This window comes from Leucopleurus acutus (genome assembly GCF_964270905.1).
Source record: "Leucopleurus acutus genome assembly, chromosome: 18".
NCBI classification, from domain to species: Eukaryota; Metazoa; Chordata; class Mammalia; order Artiodactyla; family Delphinidae; genus Leucopleurus; species Leucopleurus acutus.
In genome coordinates this window covers 67,316,958-67,337,185 of record NC_139160.1, presented here as the reverse complement: position 1 = coordinate 67,337,185, position 20,228 = coordinate 67,316,958, and the positions used below count along the sequence as shown (strand labels likewise).

General features: G+C 44.1%; 1 protein-coding gene across 17 annotated transcripts in view; it reads left to right on the top strand.

Moving 5' to 3' along the window:
* DOCK9 (dedicator of cytokinesis 9) overlaps positions 1 to 20,228 on the top strand; it is a 378,599-nt gene that overhangs the window by 220,226 nt on the left and 138,145 nt on the right. For all 17 annotated transcript variants that reach the window (XM_082859679.1, XM_082859678.1, XM_082859680.1 and 14 more), the window contains one exon: positions 6,790 to 6,906. In XM_082859679.1, coding sequence (XP_082715805.1) covers positions 6,877 to 6,906 — 30 coding nt within the window. In that variant the 5' untranslated portion in view covers positions 6,790 to 6,876. The remainder of the gene's footprint in view (positions 1 to 6,789; positions 6,907 to 20,228) is intronic.

The window sequence follows — 20,228 nt, the reverse complement described above, 5'->3', positions numbered from 1 at the left end:
TCAGCACTCGTGAAGCAGCACTTCCTTGGTGAAGTGAGGAAACTTTGCAGCCGTGGACAGTAATTGACACCACCTCCCGCCCTAGCTCTGCATTAACGTCTGCCCGCAGCTCTCACTATACTGAATTAGGTGTTTACGAGCCTGCCTGTCCCACTAGTCCAGGGTTTCTGTGACTCAGTTCCATGGCTATTCTCCAGGGAGGGACAACCCTCCCCCCAAAACTGGGTATAAAATGTAGAAAGTAATGTGTATATACATTTCTGGGGGGAGGGGGCCCATGGTCTCAAAGGGGTCTGTAACCCAAGGAGGTTAGGGAGCTCAACACTGGGCTTGTTCCTTGTTCATCCCTAAATTTACAAATTCCAGCACAGTTCCTGGGTCATCATGATAGACCAGGGGTTCTTCAGAATCCCTTGGAGAGCTTGTTCAAGCATGGTCCCCATTCCTGGAGTTTCTGATTCAGGCTTGGGATGGGGCCTCAGAATGTACATCTGTGTGAGCTTCCCAAGTGATGCTGGAGGTGCTGTTCCCGGGCCCCCACTTTGAGAACCGCTGTTGTAGACTGTTGTGGACTGAAAGTACCACAGTCCTCGCCCTGTCTGACTTCACAGTAACTGAGAACTGAATGTTCATAGATAAGGACTTTTAACCTCCAAACGGGGGAGAAAGCTGAAGGACTCGTGTATAGATTGAGTTACATTTTTTACACACTATAAATGCACAGTACATGCACTGTACATGTTCTCAATGTCCTAGACTCGGGAGCTGGCCGAGCCCCATCATGCCTAGGGAGACACAGTGTCCTGGAATATTGAAAATTCAAACTGATAAATGTGCAGGGTTCTGGAATCTGGTAGTTCTGATGGCCTAGGAGCAGTTCTAGGAGTATTGACCCTTCATCAATTTGGGTAATTCTGGTCAGATTTTTTTTCGTTTGAAGATAAAAAATCAAGAACTTGTATGTAAATTATCTCAATAGAAAAGAAAAAAAGTAGCTCTTTGTATAATCAGGACTCATAAGATGGCTGCTCTCTTGCTATCTTGTACATCCCCTGCCTGACCCTGCCCTGCGTCACCCTTACTTTATGCACATGATTGCCTCCCTCTCCTAAGCTGACAGTTTAGTCAGTAACTACCTATGTGATTGGTCCGAGAGTGACTGTTCTAGCCCTGGGACTAGACCAGCTCCAGTATGTTTGGTCATCAACAGGAAACCGCGGCCCTCACTACGGTTGCTAGCCCAAAGAGCTGCAGGGGGATGTGTTCCAGCAGTGCCCCTGGCAACTGAGGAGCCTTCTGATGTCATGTCCCCATAACTGATAGCATCCTCCTCCTCTGTGTAGCGAAGATTGCTGTCGTGTCCTACCTGCCGTGAGCTGTACATGGTCAGCTGTTGCTCTGGGACTTCGGCCTCTGGCTTGTAGGAGTCCCTGTTCAGTAAATCGTTGATGTCTATGTCGCCGATTCCAGGTTCTTCCTCTGGCCTCATGGCCGGGCAGTTGCAAGGATTGCAGGACTCTGGGGTGCAGCCCAACACTCTTGGAGTTATGTCACCAGGAGAAGCATTGAACTTAGGTGTGTTGAGATGGCTTTAAAGCCAAGGCCATGTGCCAGCTCTGTGCTAATAAAACCTCTTTCTTCTGAACCAGGACTAGGGGACTGGCAGTCTGATAATTAACCTAATTTCACTTTGCTGTTAGTGTACATTCCTGTTAGCAGTGATGCTGCAGGCCAGTTTCCTACACTAGTGGGCTGTCCCCCACACTTGTGACCAGCTGGAAAAGCTTCGTGGAGCTCAAGAACACTGAACAGCTGTAACCAGTGAATCATCAGTTTAAAGAAAGAGTGGAAAATAGGCGATTGTGCTCTTGACCCACAGTTTGGTAGATAGGTCCGCCTCAAGCCTCTCAAGCCCCTCTCTTCTGTCATTTCTTTCTGTCTTCTTTATCTTGCCCTTATGTTTCCTCCATCCCTGCATCTTCTACCTTCGCCACGCCTAGGTGTCTGTTACTTTTGTCTCTTTCTCTCCCCCATCTCCTTCTTGTCTCTTTTCTTTTCTGTCTTTACCAGTCAGTCTCCCTTCTCAGCCTTTCTCCTCGGATAGTTTCTTTCTTTCTTCCTCCTAAAATCCACATGTAGAATCCACATTGTGCCAGTTATTCGTGTTTGAAGCAAGAGCTTTTTGCCTTGTTCTTAACTTAGGTAGCAGGTGAGTTGCTCTCCATTGGCCCCTTTTCCTTGGAGTCAGCGGTCCTGTCGGGGACCGTGCTCCCTGCAGCTGCCGAAGACCTCTGCCCAGTCAGGTCTCCAGGAGTTACTTCGTTGAGCAACTTAACGATTTGCACAAGTTTCAAATCTTCCCAGTTCTGGAGTCCCGAAGACCAGAGAAGACGTGTTATTCTTCTCTGAGATTTCCTGTACTTCTCATTCTTCCCTGAGATTTCCCTTATGCCGTTCTTCTGTGGGCTTTCCTGGTTAACATGCATCATCAGTCTTTAACAGAAACGCTGGCTTATAAACTCTCCACAGACATGCCATAGTTGAGCACTGGTGAGCACAGACCCTTAACAAGGAAGCCTGGAGAAGGAAGGGTTCTGACTGATAGAAGACTGGGTTCTAGTCCCGTCTGCCGGCTACTTGGGACACTCAGGCAATCAGCTCAATTTGTGATCCTCAGTTTCCAGCCTCAGTCAAATGGAGTGATGTTTCCATGCCTACCTTTTAGTGGCGTTAAAAGATAAACTGAGGCATATTAAACATTTCAAGAGTTTATTTGAGCAAAAATCGATTCAAATTGGGCAACACCCAATTCCCAGTGGTTGGGAACACTCTGATGATAGGAGCTGGCGAGAGATTTACATAAAGAAAAGTGCAGAAGCAAAGAAAGGAATAATTGATTGGCACTAGCGTGAAGCCTAGTTGGCTGTGCTGGGTTGTCCTTAGTGTTTTGATTTCATTAACCTTGAGGCATTTACAGGCTTACATTTCAGTTTGCTTACATAGACTGCCACCTCAGACTGATGGCCTCCTTGTCTAGTTAATTTAACAGTGGATTAAATGTGATCATCTGTGTGAAAACACCTCAAAAATTAACAGTGGCCCACAAAAGCAAGGTAATCCTAATACCTACAATGTTACATAAAATACTGCCAAGATACCTTCAGGGGAAAACAGTAATTCATCTAATTAACAAAAGCGTTATTTGGTATGCTAAATAGCAAAACTGATTTATGAATATGTTAGTTGTTTTCATTTACTAAACATTTAAGAAATCCAAGTTCAGTCAAATGGTGAGAAGTGTCATTAAATGCACTTAAGAAGCTGTAAACATTGTATCAGTCCAGACGGAGAAAACACATCAGTTGATTGAACATGGAAAATTAATATAGAGAATTATTAAATTGGTAAAAGGGGATCAACTACTAGGGAGTAAGGGTAACTCTAAAGCATGGATCAGCAAACTATGGCCCGTGGGCCAAATCTGGCTGTTGTACGGCCCCTCCCCCGCCATGCCAGTTTTGTTGAGATGTTGGCGTACACCGCTGGGTTGCCTGTTTTTGTAAATGGAGTTTGATTGTAACACTGCTGTGCCCATTTGTTGACTGTGGCTTCTTTTGCTCTGCAACAGCAGAGTTTACTAGTTATGACAGAAACTGTAAGTTAGCCAAAACATTTGCTCTCCGGCTCTTCACAGAAAACATTTGCCAACCCCTGCTCTAAGAATGCAAGCCTAGTCTATCCAGGGAGCAGAGACCCAAGGAAAGCACAAACTGGGAAGAGCCCCCCAACCCCCGCCTGCCCCACCCCACCCCCCAAACCTGCACCCAAGGCTAAGATTCAGGCCTAGGTGGAGGGAGTGTGGCCCTGGTCTCTGGACAGTGGAGAAGTCAGTCTGCTGAGGATCTGCGGGCTGGAGGCTGGGAACCACCTGCTGGGGTGCCTGTGCAACTTCAGGAGGGTGTGCGCCACTGGGCCTCTCCCAGAAAGCCCCCAGTGGCTGCTGGGCTATAGGAACAAAGCAAAAAACCCAAAAACCAAGGAACAATTCCAGAACACTGGAGCCTGAGAAAAGCCCCTTTCTAAGCAGTGTCCCCGCAGCACCCTCTGCTAACCAGGGCTAACACTGTGGCAGTTTTCTGAGAAAGCAGTCTGACCTTACCCTGTGGCCTGGAGGGAGTGGAGCTGATGATCTGTTCTGAGGGGCTGGAAGGGGAGGTACCCAGCTGAGGATTCCCTTGGGCCAGCTAGTGCCTGTGGAGGTGCCCAGGGCTGCAAAACTAGGTCACCCGCTCTGGGCTTCGCTGGCTGCAGTCATGTGCTGGACACATACAGGGCAGGGGGGGAGCACAGTGTCTGTTCCATCCTGCAGTCTTTCTCCTTCTGACCTCCTTGTAATGGAAGTTTAGCTGTCAGAATCCTGAGCTCTGTCACTGTAGAAAGCTCTGTGCCGTTTTGGATTTTATCAGGAATATAGTCATGGTTCCTAAAGAAAATGTTACTGATTGTGACATTGATCCATTTTGCCAACAAGCACCTGTAGATTGATTACTATATACAACATAACAAAATAAAATAAAGGAAGAAATGATTTAAGTTGAATTAAAATATTTTGGAGAATACTTTTATTTTGTGTCAGTTCTTACTTAAAAATAATTACTTGTGTAAATCTTTTATTTGGCCTCTTTTGAATGTAAAAACATTTTAACATTACGAATATTTTAGAGGAAGAAATTACCTACACTTTCACAAGATAGCTTTAATTTTTTTGATTGCGTATATATATTTTCAATCTCCGTCCATAAACATGTACTATTACCCAATTATAATAATTGTGCACATGTCTGAGCACTGTGTTTTTTCTTCAGCATATCGTGACGTCATGTAGAGTCTACTTAAATCAAGTAATTGAAGTTAAATATGAACATTTTATTCTTACATTAGGCAGAGCAAGCTGACTGCTTCATTAAGAAACTTGAGAACCTCATTGGCATAACACAGTAGATGCTTTAGTTCTTGTTCTCAGGCTATCTCAGTGCCTGTTTCAAGAGACAGCCTTCAGCAAGGTGATTCAGGATCCAAACTCCTTTCGTTTTGGGGCTTCACCCTTTCCTCAGGCCTCCTGAGTCCACTGCTGGATCCTGTGCATGCTGCTGGCAGAGGGGAATAGGGAGAGACCAGGGGAGAGAGGCCATCTCAGCTAGCTTGGGCAGCTGTAATATCAATAGAGTGGGGCTTAAACAACAGATGTTTATTTCTCATAGTTCTGGAGACTGAAAAGTCTAAGATCAAGGCACTGGCAGATTCAGTGTTTGGTGAGGGTCCACTTCCTGGTTCATGGATGCTGTCTTCTTGCTGTGTGCTTGCATGGTGGAAGGGACAGAGAGCTCTTGGAGGTCTCTCTTATAAGGACACTAATCCCATTCATGAGGGTTTCACCCTCATTACCTGATCACCTCCCCAAATCCTCATTTCCTAATCCCATTATTTTTCAGGATTGGGTTTCAACATATGAGTTTTCAGGGCACAAGCATTCAGTCTATAGCAGAGGCTTTTATGAGCCAGGCTTGGCAGCGACCACGTCCCTTCCACTGACATGCTGTTGGCCAGAAGACAGTCACATGACCACACTAACCATGGGGAGGCTGGGAAATGTAGTCCAGTTCTATTTGGAAGGAAAAGAGACAGATTTGGGGAACACAAAGAAGTCTCAGTTACAATTCCTAATTTAGATGGCACATACCCGATGTCTTTATTAAATTTATTATCTGTATATGAATTGTCATTTTAATATATAGAGCATTTGTTGAAATTGTGTTATCAGATGTTTTTTATTAATAGTTTCAAAAATAATCTTGCAGTAATGAATTTATTGATATAATGAATTTACTTCTGATAAGTGTGTGTGTGCGCGCGCACACACGCGCACGTGTGCCTTTTTAAGCACTTGGCATACTGTGCTATAGTTAGTTGAATATATATCTTTATCCTTGACTTAGCCCAGTTAGTGCCTTGCATGTGGGAAGTGATCACTGAACACTGTGGCAATGACTAAAACTAGCTGAGATTTTTACTGAGAATAAGTTTGGAAATAGCTAGAAAAGGCATATTCTCTCTTTTCTTTCCCAGTTGCTCGTTGCCTCTTTCTTTGGATTAGTGCATTCCAGGGATGATCATCCCTACCCCCTGGGGGTCACCCACAAGCCCTGGTTTAAGTACTTTTTTCCCTTGCTTGCCTGATTTTGGTCCAGCTCACATTTCTCTATGTTTAGGTGTTGTATATGTAAGTGTATAGATAGTTCAGGTTAGACAGGGATATTTTGAGACTCAGAGATGAGTTCCATAGAGTTTTATATAAAATAGTGAGCTCTGGGTATTGCTTTAAGCCTAGGGCCAAGAAGAGATGGTCACGGCTGGAGCTGGTGGCCTTCATTGCCAGACCATGGCTGGACCTCCAAGCAGGGCAGTTCTGGCAAAGCTTAAGGCTTAGAAGGGGACTGACCTAGCCAGGGGTGACCCAAGACGTGACTGGAAGTTCCATCAGACTCCATAGCCTCCTTTGTGTTTAAATAACCAAACAAGCATGAGGACCATGAAGTGTTTTCTTTCCTTTGAAGACAACTTGTTTCTCTTGTTTCAGATTCTTCCTGATAGCAAAACTGATACACTCTCATTGTAGAAAAGTTGGAAAGTACAAAAACATGTAGAGTAGGATGTATGAAGTTCTTTAGTCTTAAGAAGTTACTTTTATCTTATAAGAGTGTTCCAATTGCTTATCTTTTCACCTTCTAGGCCAAACCAAAGCTGATTGAGCCACTCGACTATGAAAATGTCATCGTCCAGAAGAAGACACAGATCCTGAACGACTGTTTAAGGGAGATGCTGCTCTTCCCTTATGATGACTTTCAGGTAGGTAACTTCTAAGTGTGTGTAAATAGAGCCGTGTGGAATTATATTTGCATATATACGTGTATATATGTGGGTGTATGTGTGTACACACGCAGATCTGAATATATGTTACATATGTATACATATATGTATGTATGTACATGCAAATACATGCGTACACATATGCATAAACACGCATACGTATATGACACAAATATTTTTTCAAGTGGGTATCTTTTATCTTGAATAGAAGTGCTATACTCTGGGCTAATTCTGTAGACACAAGTGTCTCCTATGTCTTAGGAAATTTGTTTGAAGAGGTGTTTAGGGGTTTTGCCAAGTGCCTTAGAGTCTTAAGGATGGGATTTGCTCGGACGCAGTGGAGGATTTTGCCATGCATCCTTTTAGAATGTCACTTTGGGAGACTGCCTTGAGAGAGGCCCTGAACTGTGTGTGGGCTCATAGAGAAGAGTTTGGGAGTTCTGACATCGAGGAATGTCCTAACATTTACCTCACTGATGCAGTGACAGGTGCTGTTTCTGGGAGCTCAGTAGCTGCCAGCAGGGGACTCAGCACAGCTTCTGCTGTGAGCTGCTCTAGATTGTTGCTTGAAGCCTTTCAGACTATGGCCTGTGGCTGAGTGACCCACAAGAGCTTTGAGCCACTGAGGAGTGATAGAACCCCAGTACCGTTAGATGCCTGGCAACCTGGAGTCATCTTTGTCTACTGGAGATTCCAGTTATTGCCCTTGATCTCCTGGGACTTAATCTTGGCACTTCCTTCTTCTCTACCTGATGCTGTTACCATCCAAGACCTGTCTTTTGTGAATTAAACTGCCTTAATTTTTTTTTTTTAAAACTTCCTTGATTCTTTGTTGTTTAATTTTAAAAACTAGTACATACTTGTAACAAACAAACAGGCACTATTGAAACACTTGACATTAAAAGCCTCCCCTACCACCTTCTTTTTAATCCCACTCCCCAGAACATAACCTGCTATATATACAGTTCTTTATGAACCGAATTGTCTTTAGAAATTTCGATGTTAATAACAATTGTTAAATTATGTTCCTTGAAGTTTTTTTTTTCCCACCAAATTTAAAAGCTTCCAGTTTACAACAAAGGTGAGAATTTTCACAAATGTTCACTTTTTCTAACTGTGGGTAAAATGATTGTTCTTTAGTTCTTTCCTGAAAAATAAGGAATGCCACGGAAATGAAATTGACTATTAGTGGGATGCTGCTGCCAAAGTACGTTCTGCTCATAAATGGTTTCAGATCACGCCCCCAAATATGATGCCTTGAAAACTTCATTACAAGAGTAGATTACCTAGCTAAGGGATGAATAAATGGAAACCTCAGAATGATGCCTTTTGTTAGCATCATTTGTTAGCATGAGAAGTTAAAACAGATGATTACAAATTATACTCCATGTTGACGTATTTTTCCTGTCGTGTGCTCTGAGGAAGCTAAAGGTTGAACCTCAAGTTTCTCTGAGCGTGAAGTATGTATTCTTCTTGGTATCAGTTAGAGTAACAAAGTTATTTCGAGTTTTGCAGCCTGGAATGCAAAATTGTATTTGCAAACCTGAGGTAAAACTGCTTAAGAAGCAAACAAACCACATAAATAATATACACTTAATTTAATTTCATCTTTTATCTCACAGACAAGGAACCTGGATGTTTAAGCATTTGTAGAAACAGATGATTGAAACTTTGAGAAAAACTCCTTTGTCCCTTTTGCCTATAACAACTTCTCTGGGGATACCAGACACAAATATTCTAGGAATAGCAGAGAACTCACTGACATTCTGCTGGCCAAGATTGAACAGTGTTAAGTTCTGCTTGGGGGAAGTTTTTTCAAAGATTAAGGAGCTTGAATTTCAGCTTTCATCCCCATCACAGTAATTGTGATGGGGCACAGTGAAGTTTGGATAGTTATTTTTTTCTAGGAGACTCCTGTATTCTAATCCAGTAAGGTTATATGCTTTCTTGCTAAATTGTCTTGATGATTTTAATAACTGTCTAGTTAGTGGAATGAGCCAAATGTCTTAGTGATGTCACAGATTCCTTCTGTCTGTCCCTGCATTTTTAGGCAGAATGGGAGCAGAATTATTATTGTATTATTAGAGGCAGAGGGAACAGATTAGATCAGGGGAAAGTATTTTACTTCGTATGGAAAAATGGTAGCAAGTTGGTTAGGAAGTGGGTCAGATAGTGAGCAAAATGCATAGTGGGGTTGATTTGCAATCCTATATTTACTAGTTAAACAATATTAGTTACCTGTTAGGATAATAGAATTTGGTGTGAAGTCCTGTCAACTATATTCAAAATGACAATTTACTAAACTATAGGTGTGCATAGTGATGATAACATTTGTACAGGTCGCAAGTAGACCCATGTTGGTATTGGTCAGCCCCTAAGAACGTCTGAGTTCTCTGAAAATGAGCCTTATGGAGATAAGGTTTGTTGTTGGGTGTACTTGTCTAAGGTGGGAGAAGAGTGTTTAAAACAAAAAAACCCGAGAGACAGAGTCAATGTGAATTTTAAAAAGGCAAAAGGACAGTTCTCAGCTGTCAGAATATTTATGAAGTGAAGTTTTATCTGCCAAGATTGGGGTAGGAATACCGTGGCTCATATAGACTACGCTTGCTTTTTTTTTCAGAATCAGACCCTGGCACTTTGGGGTCGTTCTGTTCTGTCTCTACCCTGGCTTTATGGTTCTCCTTCCCGGCAATATCATCTCTTCTTTCCCATCCTTCTAGAACCTTCTCACCCTTTGAGGCCACTTCAAATCCCCTGTCTTCTGAAGTTGTTCAAATCCACAGTAATTTTTTCCCCATTCTCTTAGTTCCTCTAATACTTACTGTCTACATTGTTACATGAATACCTAAGTGCGTTGTCTAGAGCTTTTCAGTAATGGCTTCTCAGGCTTTTTGTGCTTCAAGTGTCCCCACCTGTGCTGTGGCCCTGAGGACGAGGCTGTGCTGGTGCCTCTGTCACCTCCCTCCCCACCCATCCACCTCCACATCCACATGACCTCTGCACGCTGGATGCCAGGCTTGGGTGCTTCTGGCTTCGTATAAAATCTGTAAAGTTACTATGAACATTAATTAGTTAGTTTTCTTTGATTCATGAAGTGACTATGAATACCAGTGAGCACATGTGGAAATGCCAGTGACTAGAATTGTAAAACTTTTTGCTGCGCCAATGATTTGGTCTGGTGGAAAATGAGGTAATTTTTGAAATAAAAATAAAATGGGGGCTTCCGTGATGGCACAGTGGTTGAGAGTCCGCCTGCCGATGCAGGGGACACGGGTTGGTGCCCCAGTCCGGGAAGATCCCACATGCCGCGGAGCGGCTGGGCCCGTGAGCCGTGGCCGCTGAGCCTGCGCATCCGGAGCCTGTGCTCCGCAGCGGGAGAGGCCACAACAGTGAGAGGCCCGCGTACTGCAAAAAAATAAAAGTAAAAAAATAAAATGGAAGCGAAACAGAGTCATAAAAGAAGCACACTTTCTGGTGACTAATGGACCTTTATTGTTCTTAAAGTTTTGTGGCCTCTTCAAGTTTACTTGGCAAAACTCTGAGAACTTACTTTTCCGTGGGTAAATAATAGGTAAACTTTAACAGGCAATTAGACAGAGATGATAACCTTTAAGATTAAAATGTTTTAGATCAAGGAAGGTAAGTTGAGGGACTTCCCTGGTGGTCCAGTGGTTAAGACTCTGCAGTTGCAATGCAGGGGGCATGGGTTCGATCCCTGGTTGGGGAACTGAGATCCCACATGCTGTGTGGTGAGGCCAAAAAAAAAGAAAAAAGAAAGGTAAGTTGACTTATTGCTTAAGAAATGACAGCTCTAAACATAACTGTAAATAATGCCCAGGGCTCCTCCCTTTCCTGTCAGAGACACAGAATTCCATGTGAGTCTGGCCGTTGATTTCCAATCAAGGTTCTCCTCCTTCAGGTGGAAGCCTTTTACTGGATGATACTGTTGGTGGTGACATTCTTAACTGCTGGCATCAATCCACTGAATCTATAGCTGGCTTTTGAGCTCCTTGTATACTGGCTTGTTACACAGCTTACTAATGTTTGTGCAATTTTATAAAGTGATAGAATATGGAAAAGGTAGTAAACAGTAAACAAGGACGTTGGGAGGCAATTTATGGATACCATTTATATTTCACAAACATTAGACTTTGGTGTCTGATATAAACTAACAAGGCATAGAGTTTGTATGAAAGAAATAAAGAGAGAATGTCATATTCCACTTCTGGGGATATACCCAAAAGAATTGAAAGCAGAGACTCAAAGAGATACTTGTACATCCATGTTCCTCATGGGATTATTCACAATAGCCCAAAGGAAGAAAAAACTCAAGTGTCCATCAATGGGCAAATGGATAAACAAATTGTGTATGTGCACAATGGAATATTATTCAGCCTTAAAAAGGAAGGAAGTTCTGATACATGCTGCAACATGGATGAACTTGGAGGACATTACGCTAATTGAAATGAGTCAGAAAAGGACAAATATTGTACATGGATGAACTTGGAGGTTATTACGCTAATTGAAATGAGTCAAAAAAGGACAAATATTGTACATGGATGAACTTGGAGGACATTACGCTAATTGAAATGAGTCAAAAAAGGACACTGCGCTAATTGAAATGAGTCAAAAAAGGACAAATATTGTATCCCACTTGCATGAGATACCTAGAATAGTCAAATTTATCCAGATAGAAAGTGGAATGGTGGTTGCCAGGAGATGGAGGAGGGGGGATGGAGAGTTAATTATTTAATGGCTACAGATTTCAGTTTTGCAAGATGAAAAGAGTTCTATGCATGGATGGTGGTGACAGCTGTACAGTAATGAGGATATTCTTAATGCTACTGAATTGTACTCTTAACAATGGTTGACATGTACATTTTATGTTATGGACATTATACCACAATGAAGAAAAACGAGCAGGATGTTACGGGTTTTCTGTGCTGTACAGACGTGAAATTGTTGTCTTCCTGGAAGTTGTGTGAGAAGTCAGGGCAAGGAGTGTCTCTCAGGTGTTCTTGCTATTGACATTTCATGGTGTATCATCAATGTCAAATCTCTTTAGCAAGAGAATTTAAAAGATGGGAAAATTATTAATAATTGGCAACTCTAGAAATTTTCACTTTTGGAAAAGTTTAGATACAGGAGAATCCTAGAGTGTTCTCAGCATTGTATCGAAAAATGTGGTCAATCCATTTCCCTTTAAATAACATCCTGATTTTTATTTTTCTTCTGTTTCTTTTCCTCTTCTGCTTACATGAGACTGATAATGATCTACAAACCACTGACCTGAAAAGGAAACCAGGCCCCACTACTTACAAAGGGGCTGGAAGTCCCTCATCTCATTTCCCATCTCTCCTTTTGAAAAGAAAGAATTTTTTTTTTTCCACAGTGTTTTGTCCTTGCTTTTTATTATATGCTGCCAAAAAATAATCTCAATACTTTGTTTTGGGCTTTTTATTGGAAAATGTTCTTTTGATAAAGTTCCTCAAAATTTTTATCAGTCTGCATTCAGTGGCCAACAATGTCAGTTTCTGTGAACATTGTGGGTTTTGGGTTATTAGTTCATGTCTAGGATTGAACCTACCTGAAAAATCTGGATAAATAATGTTTCCAAATTGACGTTGTCCAGACCTTCAGGAGATGAGGATTTTAATTCCAGGTCAAGAATTCTGCCTTTTACAGAAAACAGTGACAGGTCATTTTTTTTTTTTTTATCATCAAGTATGTCTTAAAAAGAAAAGCTTATTTTTTGGATAGCACTGATCAGCTGAGTTGAAGAGTGTATTTATTTAGCATATAGTTTAGAGTTATACTCTTTGTGCAAAGAGCTCAGACAGGGTTCCTGCTTTCGAATTGCTCAAAACTTAGGAGAGAAGATATTGAATTAATATTAATAATAAGAAGGAGAATGTGACCACTGTCATGACAAATTGAATCCCATGGGAATTTATTCTTGGAACATTGAGATAGTGGGACGTCCAGGTGCTGAGCCCTTAAAGTGGTTGGAAATGCAGAAGTCCAGCCTAAGAGAGAAGCCAGGGTTATCAATCTGGGCTCACCCGCAGAAATGTGAGACAGCGGCCACAGGGACCGAGAGCATGAGAGTGCCCTCCAGGGGACTGAATCTTGGGGAACACCTTCACCTAGGAGGAAGCGGGGGTGGGAATCAGATACAGAAAGTGGGAAAAGACCAGGAAACTGTGGGGCCCTGGAAGGGAGTGAGAGGCGTTTTGAAGAAGGCAGGCAAAAAGAGCAGACCGTCATGCGCTCCTGCCACTGGCGTGGGAGAATGGTCCTCGGAGTTGATAGCTAGGGCATCATTGCCTGTGATGGTCGTTTCTTGCCAGGGCTGAAGAAGTGAGTGCGTGGGGCACAGAGGTTAGCGATAAATGGTAGCAGAGAGAAGGGATCATCGTAAGTCAGAGCAATAACAGGAGGTTTTATCAGGACTGAGAGAATGAGCTAGGAAGGGAAGTCCAGGAATGAGGAAGAGATTGAAGATGCAAGCTCTGGGGGTACGTTTTGAAGCAAGGCTCTTTAGGGGGCCCTGTGGGGATGGAATGAAGGGTCTCTGCAGGAAGAGTTCAGGAAGGAGAGAGAGTTCTGTCTCTGAATGGGAAGGAGAGGATTGGGTATTTGAGAAATTTAGAGGCGGATTGGGCTGAGGGAGCTAATGTCAGGTTGGCCCAGGTGAAGAGCAGCCTGGGGGCGAGTCAGGAGGGTTTGGAAAGCAGGCTACGGGGCTTGGGATGGGGAGGGCGTAACAGTAAGAGTCATCAGTCAGTACCCCTACTGCTATAACCGTGGCCACCGCCCTCATCCCTTCTTACCTTGGTTAATCCTATCAGGTCTTCCAGATCCTATCCTTGCCCTTCCTCCTGTCTATGCTAACAGAGTAGCCAGAGTGATCTTTTAAAAACTAAGTTTCAAGGTAGGTCCGATGACCTCACCCAGGGAAGTCTTACTGTGGCCGTGCTCTTGTCCACCGCACCTCTCTGACCAGTCGCCTTCCCACTCTCTGCTGCAGCCATACTGGCCTCTGTGGGGCTCCTCTGTCACTCCAGGCAGCCTCCTGCCCCAGGGCCTCTTCTCAGGCTGTTCCTCTTCCCAGAGAGTTCTTTATCCAGCTCTCACTCACTCACTGCAGGCCTTTCTCCAGTTCTTACTTCTCCGTGAGGCCCTTGCCTGCTGCCATGCCCTTCACCCTCTTGGCGTTCCAGGTCCTCTTTACCTTGCTCTGTTTTCTTTCTTCCTCAGCATATTACTTACCTGTTTCTAAGATACTCACATGTTTATTGTTTATTCATGTGAACCCCGTGAGGGTGGGGATCTCAGTCGTATTCACTGATGTTTCCCGAGCACACAGGACACATGGCACAGAGTAGGAATTCAAGAAGTGCTCATTGAATGGAAGGAGTGAGTGAGAGAAAGAGAGAGTGAGAATGTATGAATCACCAACCAAGAGCGGGCTCCTTCCACCTAAGATTTTGATGAAATCAGCCTTGTTGGGAATGTTAACAGCTTAAGAACAGAGAAAAGAAAACAAAGGATGGGGGTTAAGATGGCAAAGGGGTGGGTGTGTAGCTGCGGGACCCAAAAACGCGGAAGCTGAGTCCTCAGGACTCTCAGCTGCTGGGAAGTGTTCACGGCAAAGGGGTGGGCGTGTAGCTGCCGGACCCAAGAACGCGGAAGCTGAGTCCTCAGGACTCTCGGCTGCTGGGAGTGTTCAGAGGTGGATGTTGGATGGGGAGGAGAAGACACGGGAGGACCCTGAGGATGAACAAGCTGAAGTGCCTGGTGCAGGGGAGCTGGAGGGATGGAAGGTGGCGCTGGGAGAAGGGGCATTGCTGTGTTTGTCATCCCACAGGTGGAGTGCTGGGTAGGCAGCGTGGAGTGTGGGTGACTATGGAGGGCCCACAGGAAAGGTGAACTGACATGTGTGAGCACTGAATAATAGTTGGATAGAAATTCAGAAGATTAATAGACGTGAAAATGTTCAGCCCAACTACCAGGTCTAATGAATTTAAATGATATATAAAATCAAACTGAAATAAGAAGTAAGTTATGGGTATAGCTCCTCAAATGACTATTTTGAACATTTAATGTAAGCTTGACATGGATCCTTAGGCCCTTGGAAGGTATATATTGTAACCTTTCTTGTTAGAAATGCAGCAGGAAAAGAAGTGATTTAGGAACCTTGGTCATTATTATTACCTTGACTGTTACATTTGTTCCTTAATTTGTTAAAACCTTTGTGTTCAGCTCACCCACTTTAAAGGAATATCAGCCTTGGAAGTATGCCAATTCAGTGTTCCTTTGGTGAAGGGGAAAATTGCTTTTGAAAATCAGCTTCTATATCAGATTCTCAATCAGAAAATACAGAAATATATTGAAGAACCATAATTAACTTTGATTTGTGCCATCCTTTCTAAATGAAGGTAGCAGCCTTGTAGGGTAGGAGGACAGTCTGGCCGTAACCAGCGAGGTTCAGCTGATGTGGCACCCAGGTGGGTACTCTGGTCTTCCTCACTGCCCACGGGTAACTCTGGGTCCCTGTGCTCTGTGCAAGCAGAGGAGGCCCGTTCTTCAGTGGAGGGTGGCCCATGCCATGCTCCATGGGATGCAACTCTAGGGGACATGATCGATGTGCGTTCTTTGTTCTCCCAGGGAGCTGGGGCGTTCATACAGAATGCGGTGTGATGGTGCGCCAGCAGCTGGGCACCTCAGGGAGCTGTGGTGCCTTTTGTGAACACCATTAGAGGAAAAACTTGTCAGGTTGATTTCTATGTTTACTAGCACTTTAGACATTTTCTTCATTTTTCCTCAAGACAGCCGGGTGAGGGAAGTAGCTCTTTCCCCCCACTCCCCCACCATACCGGCAATGTATGACATGATTTTTGTTAGAAACACCATGCAGTGCTTAGGAAAACTTATGATTGAGTGGGGAGTTAAGATTACCTACATAAATAACTAGATGAAATAAAACACACACACACAAAATATTACCTTCATAAGTAAATCTAAGATTTTATTCTCTTCTCAGGTAGAATAAAAGATACTGGATGAGTCTAGTAGTCCATTACTGTATGCATGTTTTCCTCATATCAGGTCACATTTTCTTTCCTTCCTCCCTCCCTCCCTTCTGTCTCACTCACTCTCTTTCTTTCTTTTTCAAATTTTCTTTTCTTTTTAAAAATAACGTTTGCTCACATTTTAAATAGGTCAGAGAGACCAGTGAAGGTTCTACAGTGAGTGGAATTGGGTAAGCACAGACCTCATGTGTAACCAGTGACGGGTAGAAGGACACTTTTATCTATGTGATTCATGTATATGTCTTAGGTTATTAAACACTACTCACAGGCATTGACAGAGGAAGATTTGAGCCAAGATGAAATCTTAAGACAGTGCAAGCAGTGGAGATTTATTTATACCGTATCTCTAGCATTCACTGAATATCATTCTTTATTATGGTTATTTGTAACTATAAGACTTTATTATTTTCTCCCCAAATAGAAAATAAAACCTCTGTGAGAGTGGCAAACCATAGTTGTTGTTTTTTTATTATAAACCATAGCTTTTTGAAAATTCACCTTTGCATTTGTGATGTTCCTACAACAGTGCTTAATTCGTGGTAAGCATTTAATATGTTTTGAGTAAATGGATGGATTTGAGATCTCGGCACCAGCTGCCTTTGTGGTCGTAAGGGCACAGCTCAAGGTGGTGGGTCAAGGGAGTAGAAGAGAGGCAGACATGTTTGCATGCAAAAACAAAACTCAGAAGTCCTTCAAGAAAAAGAAAAACTGGGTTTTGGCCTCAGAATCATCAGATGCCATTTAACATATTACTAGGCACACACTCGTGGTTCCTACAACCTGAATGGGTCCTGCTGTGTCCACACCTCTGCCTTTTCCTACCAGGGTTGCCTGGCAGAACCTGGGCCCTGCCAAGTGTCCTGTGTGGGTTTGATGGACCTTGCATCAGCAGCACCCTTGAGTGTGTGCCTGAGATCCAGTGAGGACAAATTAAGGGAGTTCCGTGAAGTCCCCTGATGTCAGAAGTCCTCCAATCAGGACTTCCCCATCTGCTTAGCATTTTATCCGCAAAGCATAACCTCTGCTCCACTGTGTGTAAGATAGGACTTTGCCTGGCGTCCCAGGCTTTGAAGGGCTGCTCTGAGCAGACCGTCCTGGCGGTGCTGGTAAATGCGCAGAGGGGCTTGTGTGAAATTATCCTTGATGCACGAGCGAGTCCTTACATGTGAATGAAGGCGTGTGCCTCCCTAAGGCAAGTCCTGAAAGGAAACTTCATTGGGATATTGGAAGTATATAAATAATGGACATGTTTTAACGTGAAGCATATTCACTATGCTAGGTATTCGCACAAAGGTATGGTGTTTTTAACAACTAAAATTGCATTCTAAAGGAGACATAGAGAACCATACACAGACAACTAGAAAATGAAAGAAGCTACACTTGCCTACCCCTTCCTCAAGGCTCTGTTACCGAATAGAATGGTAGTTGTTCTAGACAATAGGGTAGTGGCAAGACCTGAGATGTAGTCATCTGGGTCTAGATTTTAGCCCCAGGTCTGTCTGTCACTAATCTGGGTATTTCAGTAAGCCATAAACCTTCCTAAAATTCACCTTTCCTTTTTTTTTTTTTTTTAAATGATGCTCCCATGTAAATTCACCTTTCTTAACCTGTAATTCAGGGATAACATTTGCCCTAAAATTGGGGTTCTCATTAGATGTGTGAGAATCCAAAGAGATACCACCATTCAAGGAAGCTCTTTGTACACACTGGCTGATGCCCGCCAGGCAGCAGGGAGGGAGCTGAGTGCCCAGGATGCTTAGTGGAGTCTCCTTCCTCTCCTCTAGGTAACATCGTTTTATTTTTGAGGTTGGCAGTTTTTAGTTGTAAAGTCATATGATGTGGAGCAGGCTGAGCCCCTTACTCATGGGGAAGCTGGACCTGCCACGTGTCCACTCAGGTGGCTGCAAGGCCTCTCCTGGTTTTCTGGATAGCCAGCCCCGTCCTCACTTCTGCAGTGATACTTAAGTGATTAGAGGGATTTCCCTTCTGGCGCAGCAGTTAAGAATCCGCCTGCCAATGCAGGGGACACGGGTTTGAGCTCTGGTCCAGGAAGATCCCACGTGCCGCGGAGCAACGAAGCCCGTGCGCCACAACTACTGAGCCTGTGCTTTAGAGCCCACGAGCCACAACTACTGAGCCCGTGTGCCACAACTACTGAAGCCTGTGCGCCTAGAGCCCGTGCTCCACAACAAGAGAAGCCACCGCAACAAGAAGCCCGCGCACTGTGACGGAGAGTAGCCCCCGCTCGCTGCAACTAGAGAAAGCCCGCGTGCAGCAACGAAGACCCAATGCAGCCAAAAATAAATAAATTTATTAAAATAAAAAAAAGAAACCAGCTTCTCTGTAATACCAAACACCCCCCGCCCCCCAATTGATGAGTCTGGTCATTAAGGGTTTTGAACATTTAACTTATTTAGTTATAGTTTACTGCATTTGACCAAGCTGTTATGTAATACATAATTTGGGGGGTTTTCAAGGTAGCAGAGTGAAATTTTTATGACTATGAAAGGTCTACTGACATTTATAAATGTACGTATATGACACTTTAGCAAACAGGACACTATGCAGTGACAGAGCTACCTGATGTCTCACCAGTTGCTAAGACACTGTCTCATTCGGAGCCCCAAGTGATTCCATTTAAAAGTCCCGACTGCCCATTCATTCAGACATTCAGGTTAGGCCAGACGTTATGTAAGGGTGTTGGAGAAGCAAAGATGACTAGCACAGTCTGAGGTTCTTGAGTCTGGTGGGCGATGCAGCAAGGTTTCTGAGTAATTTCCACAGAACTGCGTGTGTGCCATGTGCTGCAGGAGGTGGGAGTGAGCAGCCCCGCAGCCAGGCGCAGGGGCTGCTATGTTAGGGAGTCAGAAGTAGCCCGCGTGCTGGAGGGTCAGAGACGGGCAGGAGAGGAGTCCAGAGAAGTCAGTACCGTGGGTCACCAAAGGTCAGGTCATGCTGAGGAGTCTGGACTTTATTCTCATGGCAGTGGTGGTGGGGGTCCTTGAAAGGATTCAAGCTGAGGCATGACGCTATTGATAAGAGTTTCAGAAAGATGACTGGCAGCTGTGCAGAGGGCTGGTTGAGGGAAGGCAGACAACCCTGTCAGGGAGGGTGCCACACTGAGGTTCACACAAGAGCCCCCTAAATCGGTGCGTTGTCATGGGGATGTACAGCAAGGAAAGTCCTTGACGGCACAGGGTGATGCTGTTGAGGGAAGAGAGAGAGACAGTTAAAGATGGAAACCTGGGCACCGGGCAGGGACTAGTGAAGAGGAGCTGTCAGAGAGAGGCAGAGAGATGTCCGTTTCTCTGCCCATATTAGGCTCCGTCCTTGTAATGTTTTACTTTCTCGGGAGTTGTTTTTTATTAAGTCCCTCCAGAAACCTAAGTGAACATCTTTCTCCGGACCCTTGTCTTGTCCCATGCCCTGTTTGTTTTCTTGATTATTAGTGCATTAAACATTGAGAATCCTCAGGAAACCGCTTCCCTGGAAATGGACTTGTCTGACCTTCATGGAACACTGTGGGTCTGATCTCTGCAGTGAGATGCGGGGAACGCCCTGTGTGGATTTCAGTTTCCAGCCTAGCTTGGAACTGAATCCTCTCAAAAGCTAGTCATCTGCTCTGAAACAAATGCATCTGCCAGATATTTGGAAAGATTCCATTACTGCTGTGCTCAGTAAGTTGCAGCTAAGTTCCCAGCCTTGTCTAAAGTGAGGTTTAATACTGCGCAGGATACAAAACGTTTAATGTACGGACATGCATCCAAGGGGGTATTTCCAGCAGATTCAGAGGGACCTAGAGACAGAGGGAGGAGGTGTTGAGAGCTGTCTCTCTAGCAGGGAGCAGTTGAAAATCCACTTGGCGCAGTTGAGCACAATAAAAATTCAACCCAGGGCTTACTCTTTAGCTAGGGAGATGGGCCATGCCCGCCTGAGAGCTCAGTCTTACCCAGACCACCGGGGCTTTGATTTCTGCCACATCCACTTGCCTCCCTTCACTGCGCCTTGGCCCCTCCTACCCTCACTCCCCAGGCCTCAAGGCCCATCTTAGAGGTAAGATGGCAGGAGCATAGGAATCCCTTCTCTCTCTCTGTTCTGCAGCCATACCTACTGACCGATTACTGAGGAGAACCCTCTTCATCTCTTCTGTGTCTCAGGTGGTGCACTTTGGCCTCGCCTTCCTTTGGAGTTGTTCTGCTTAGGACG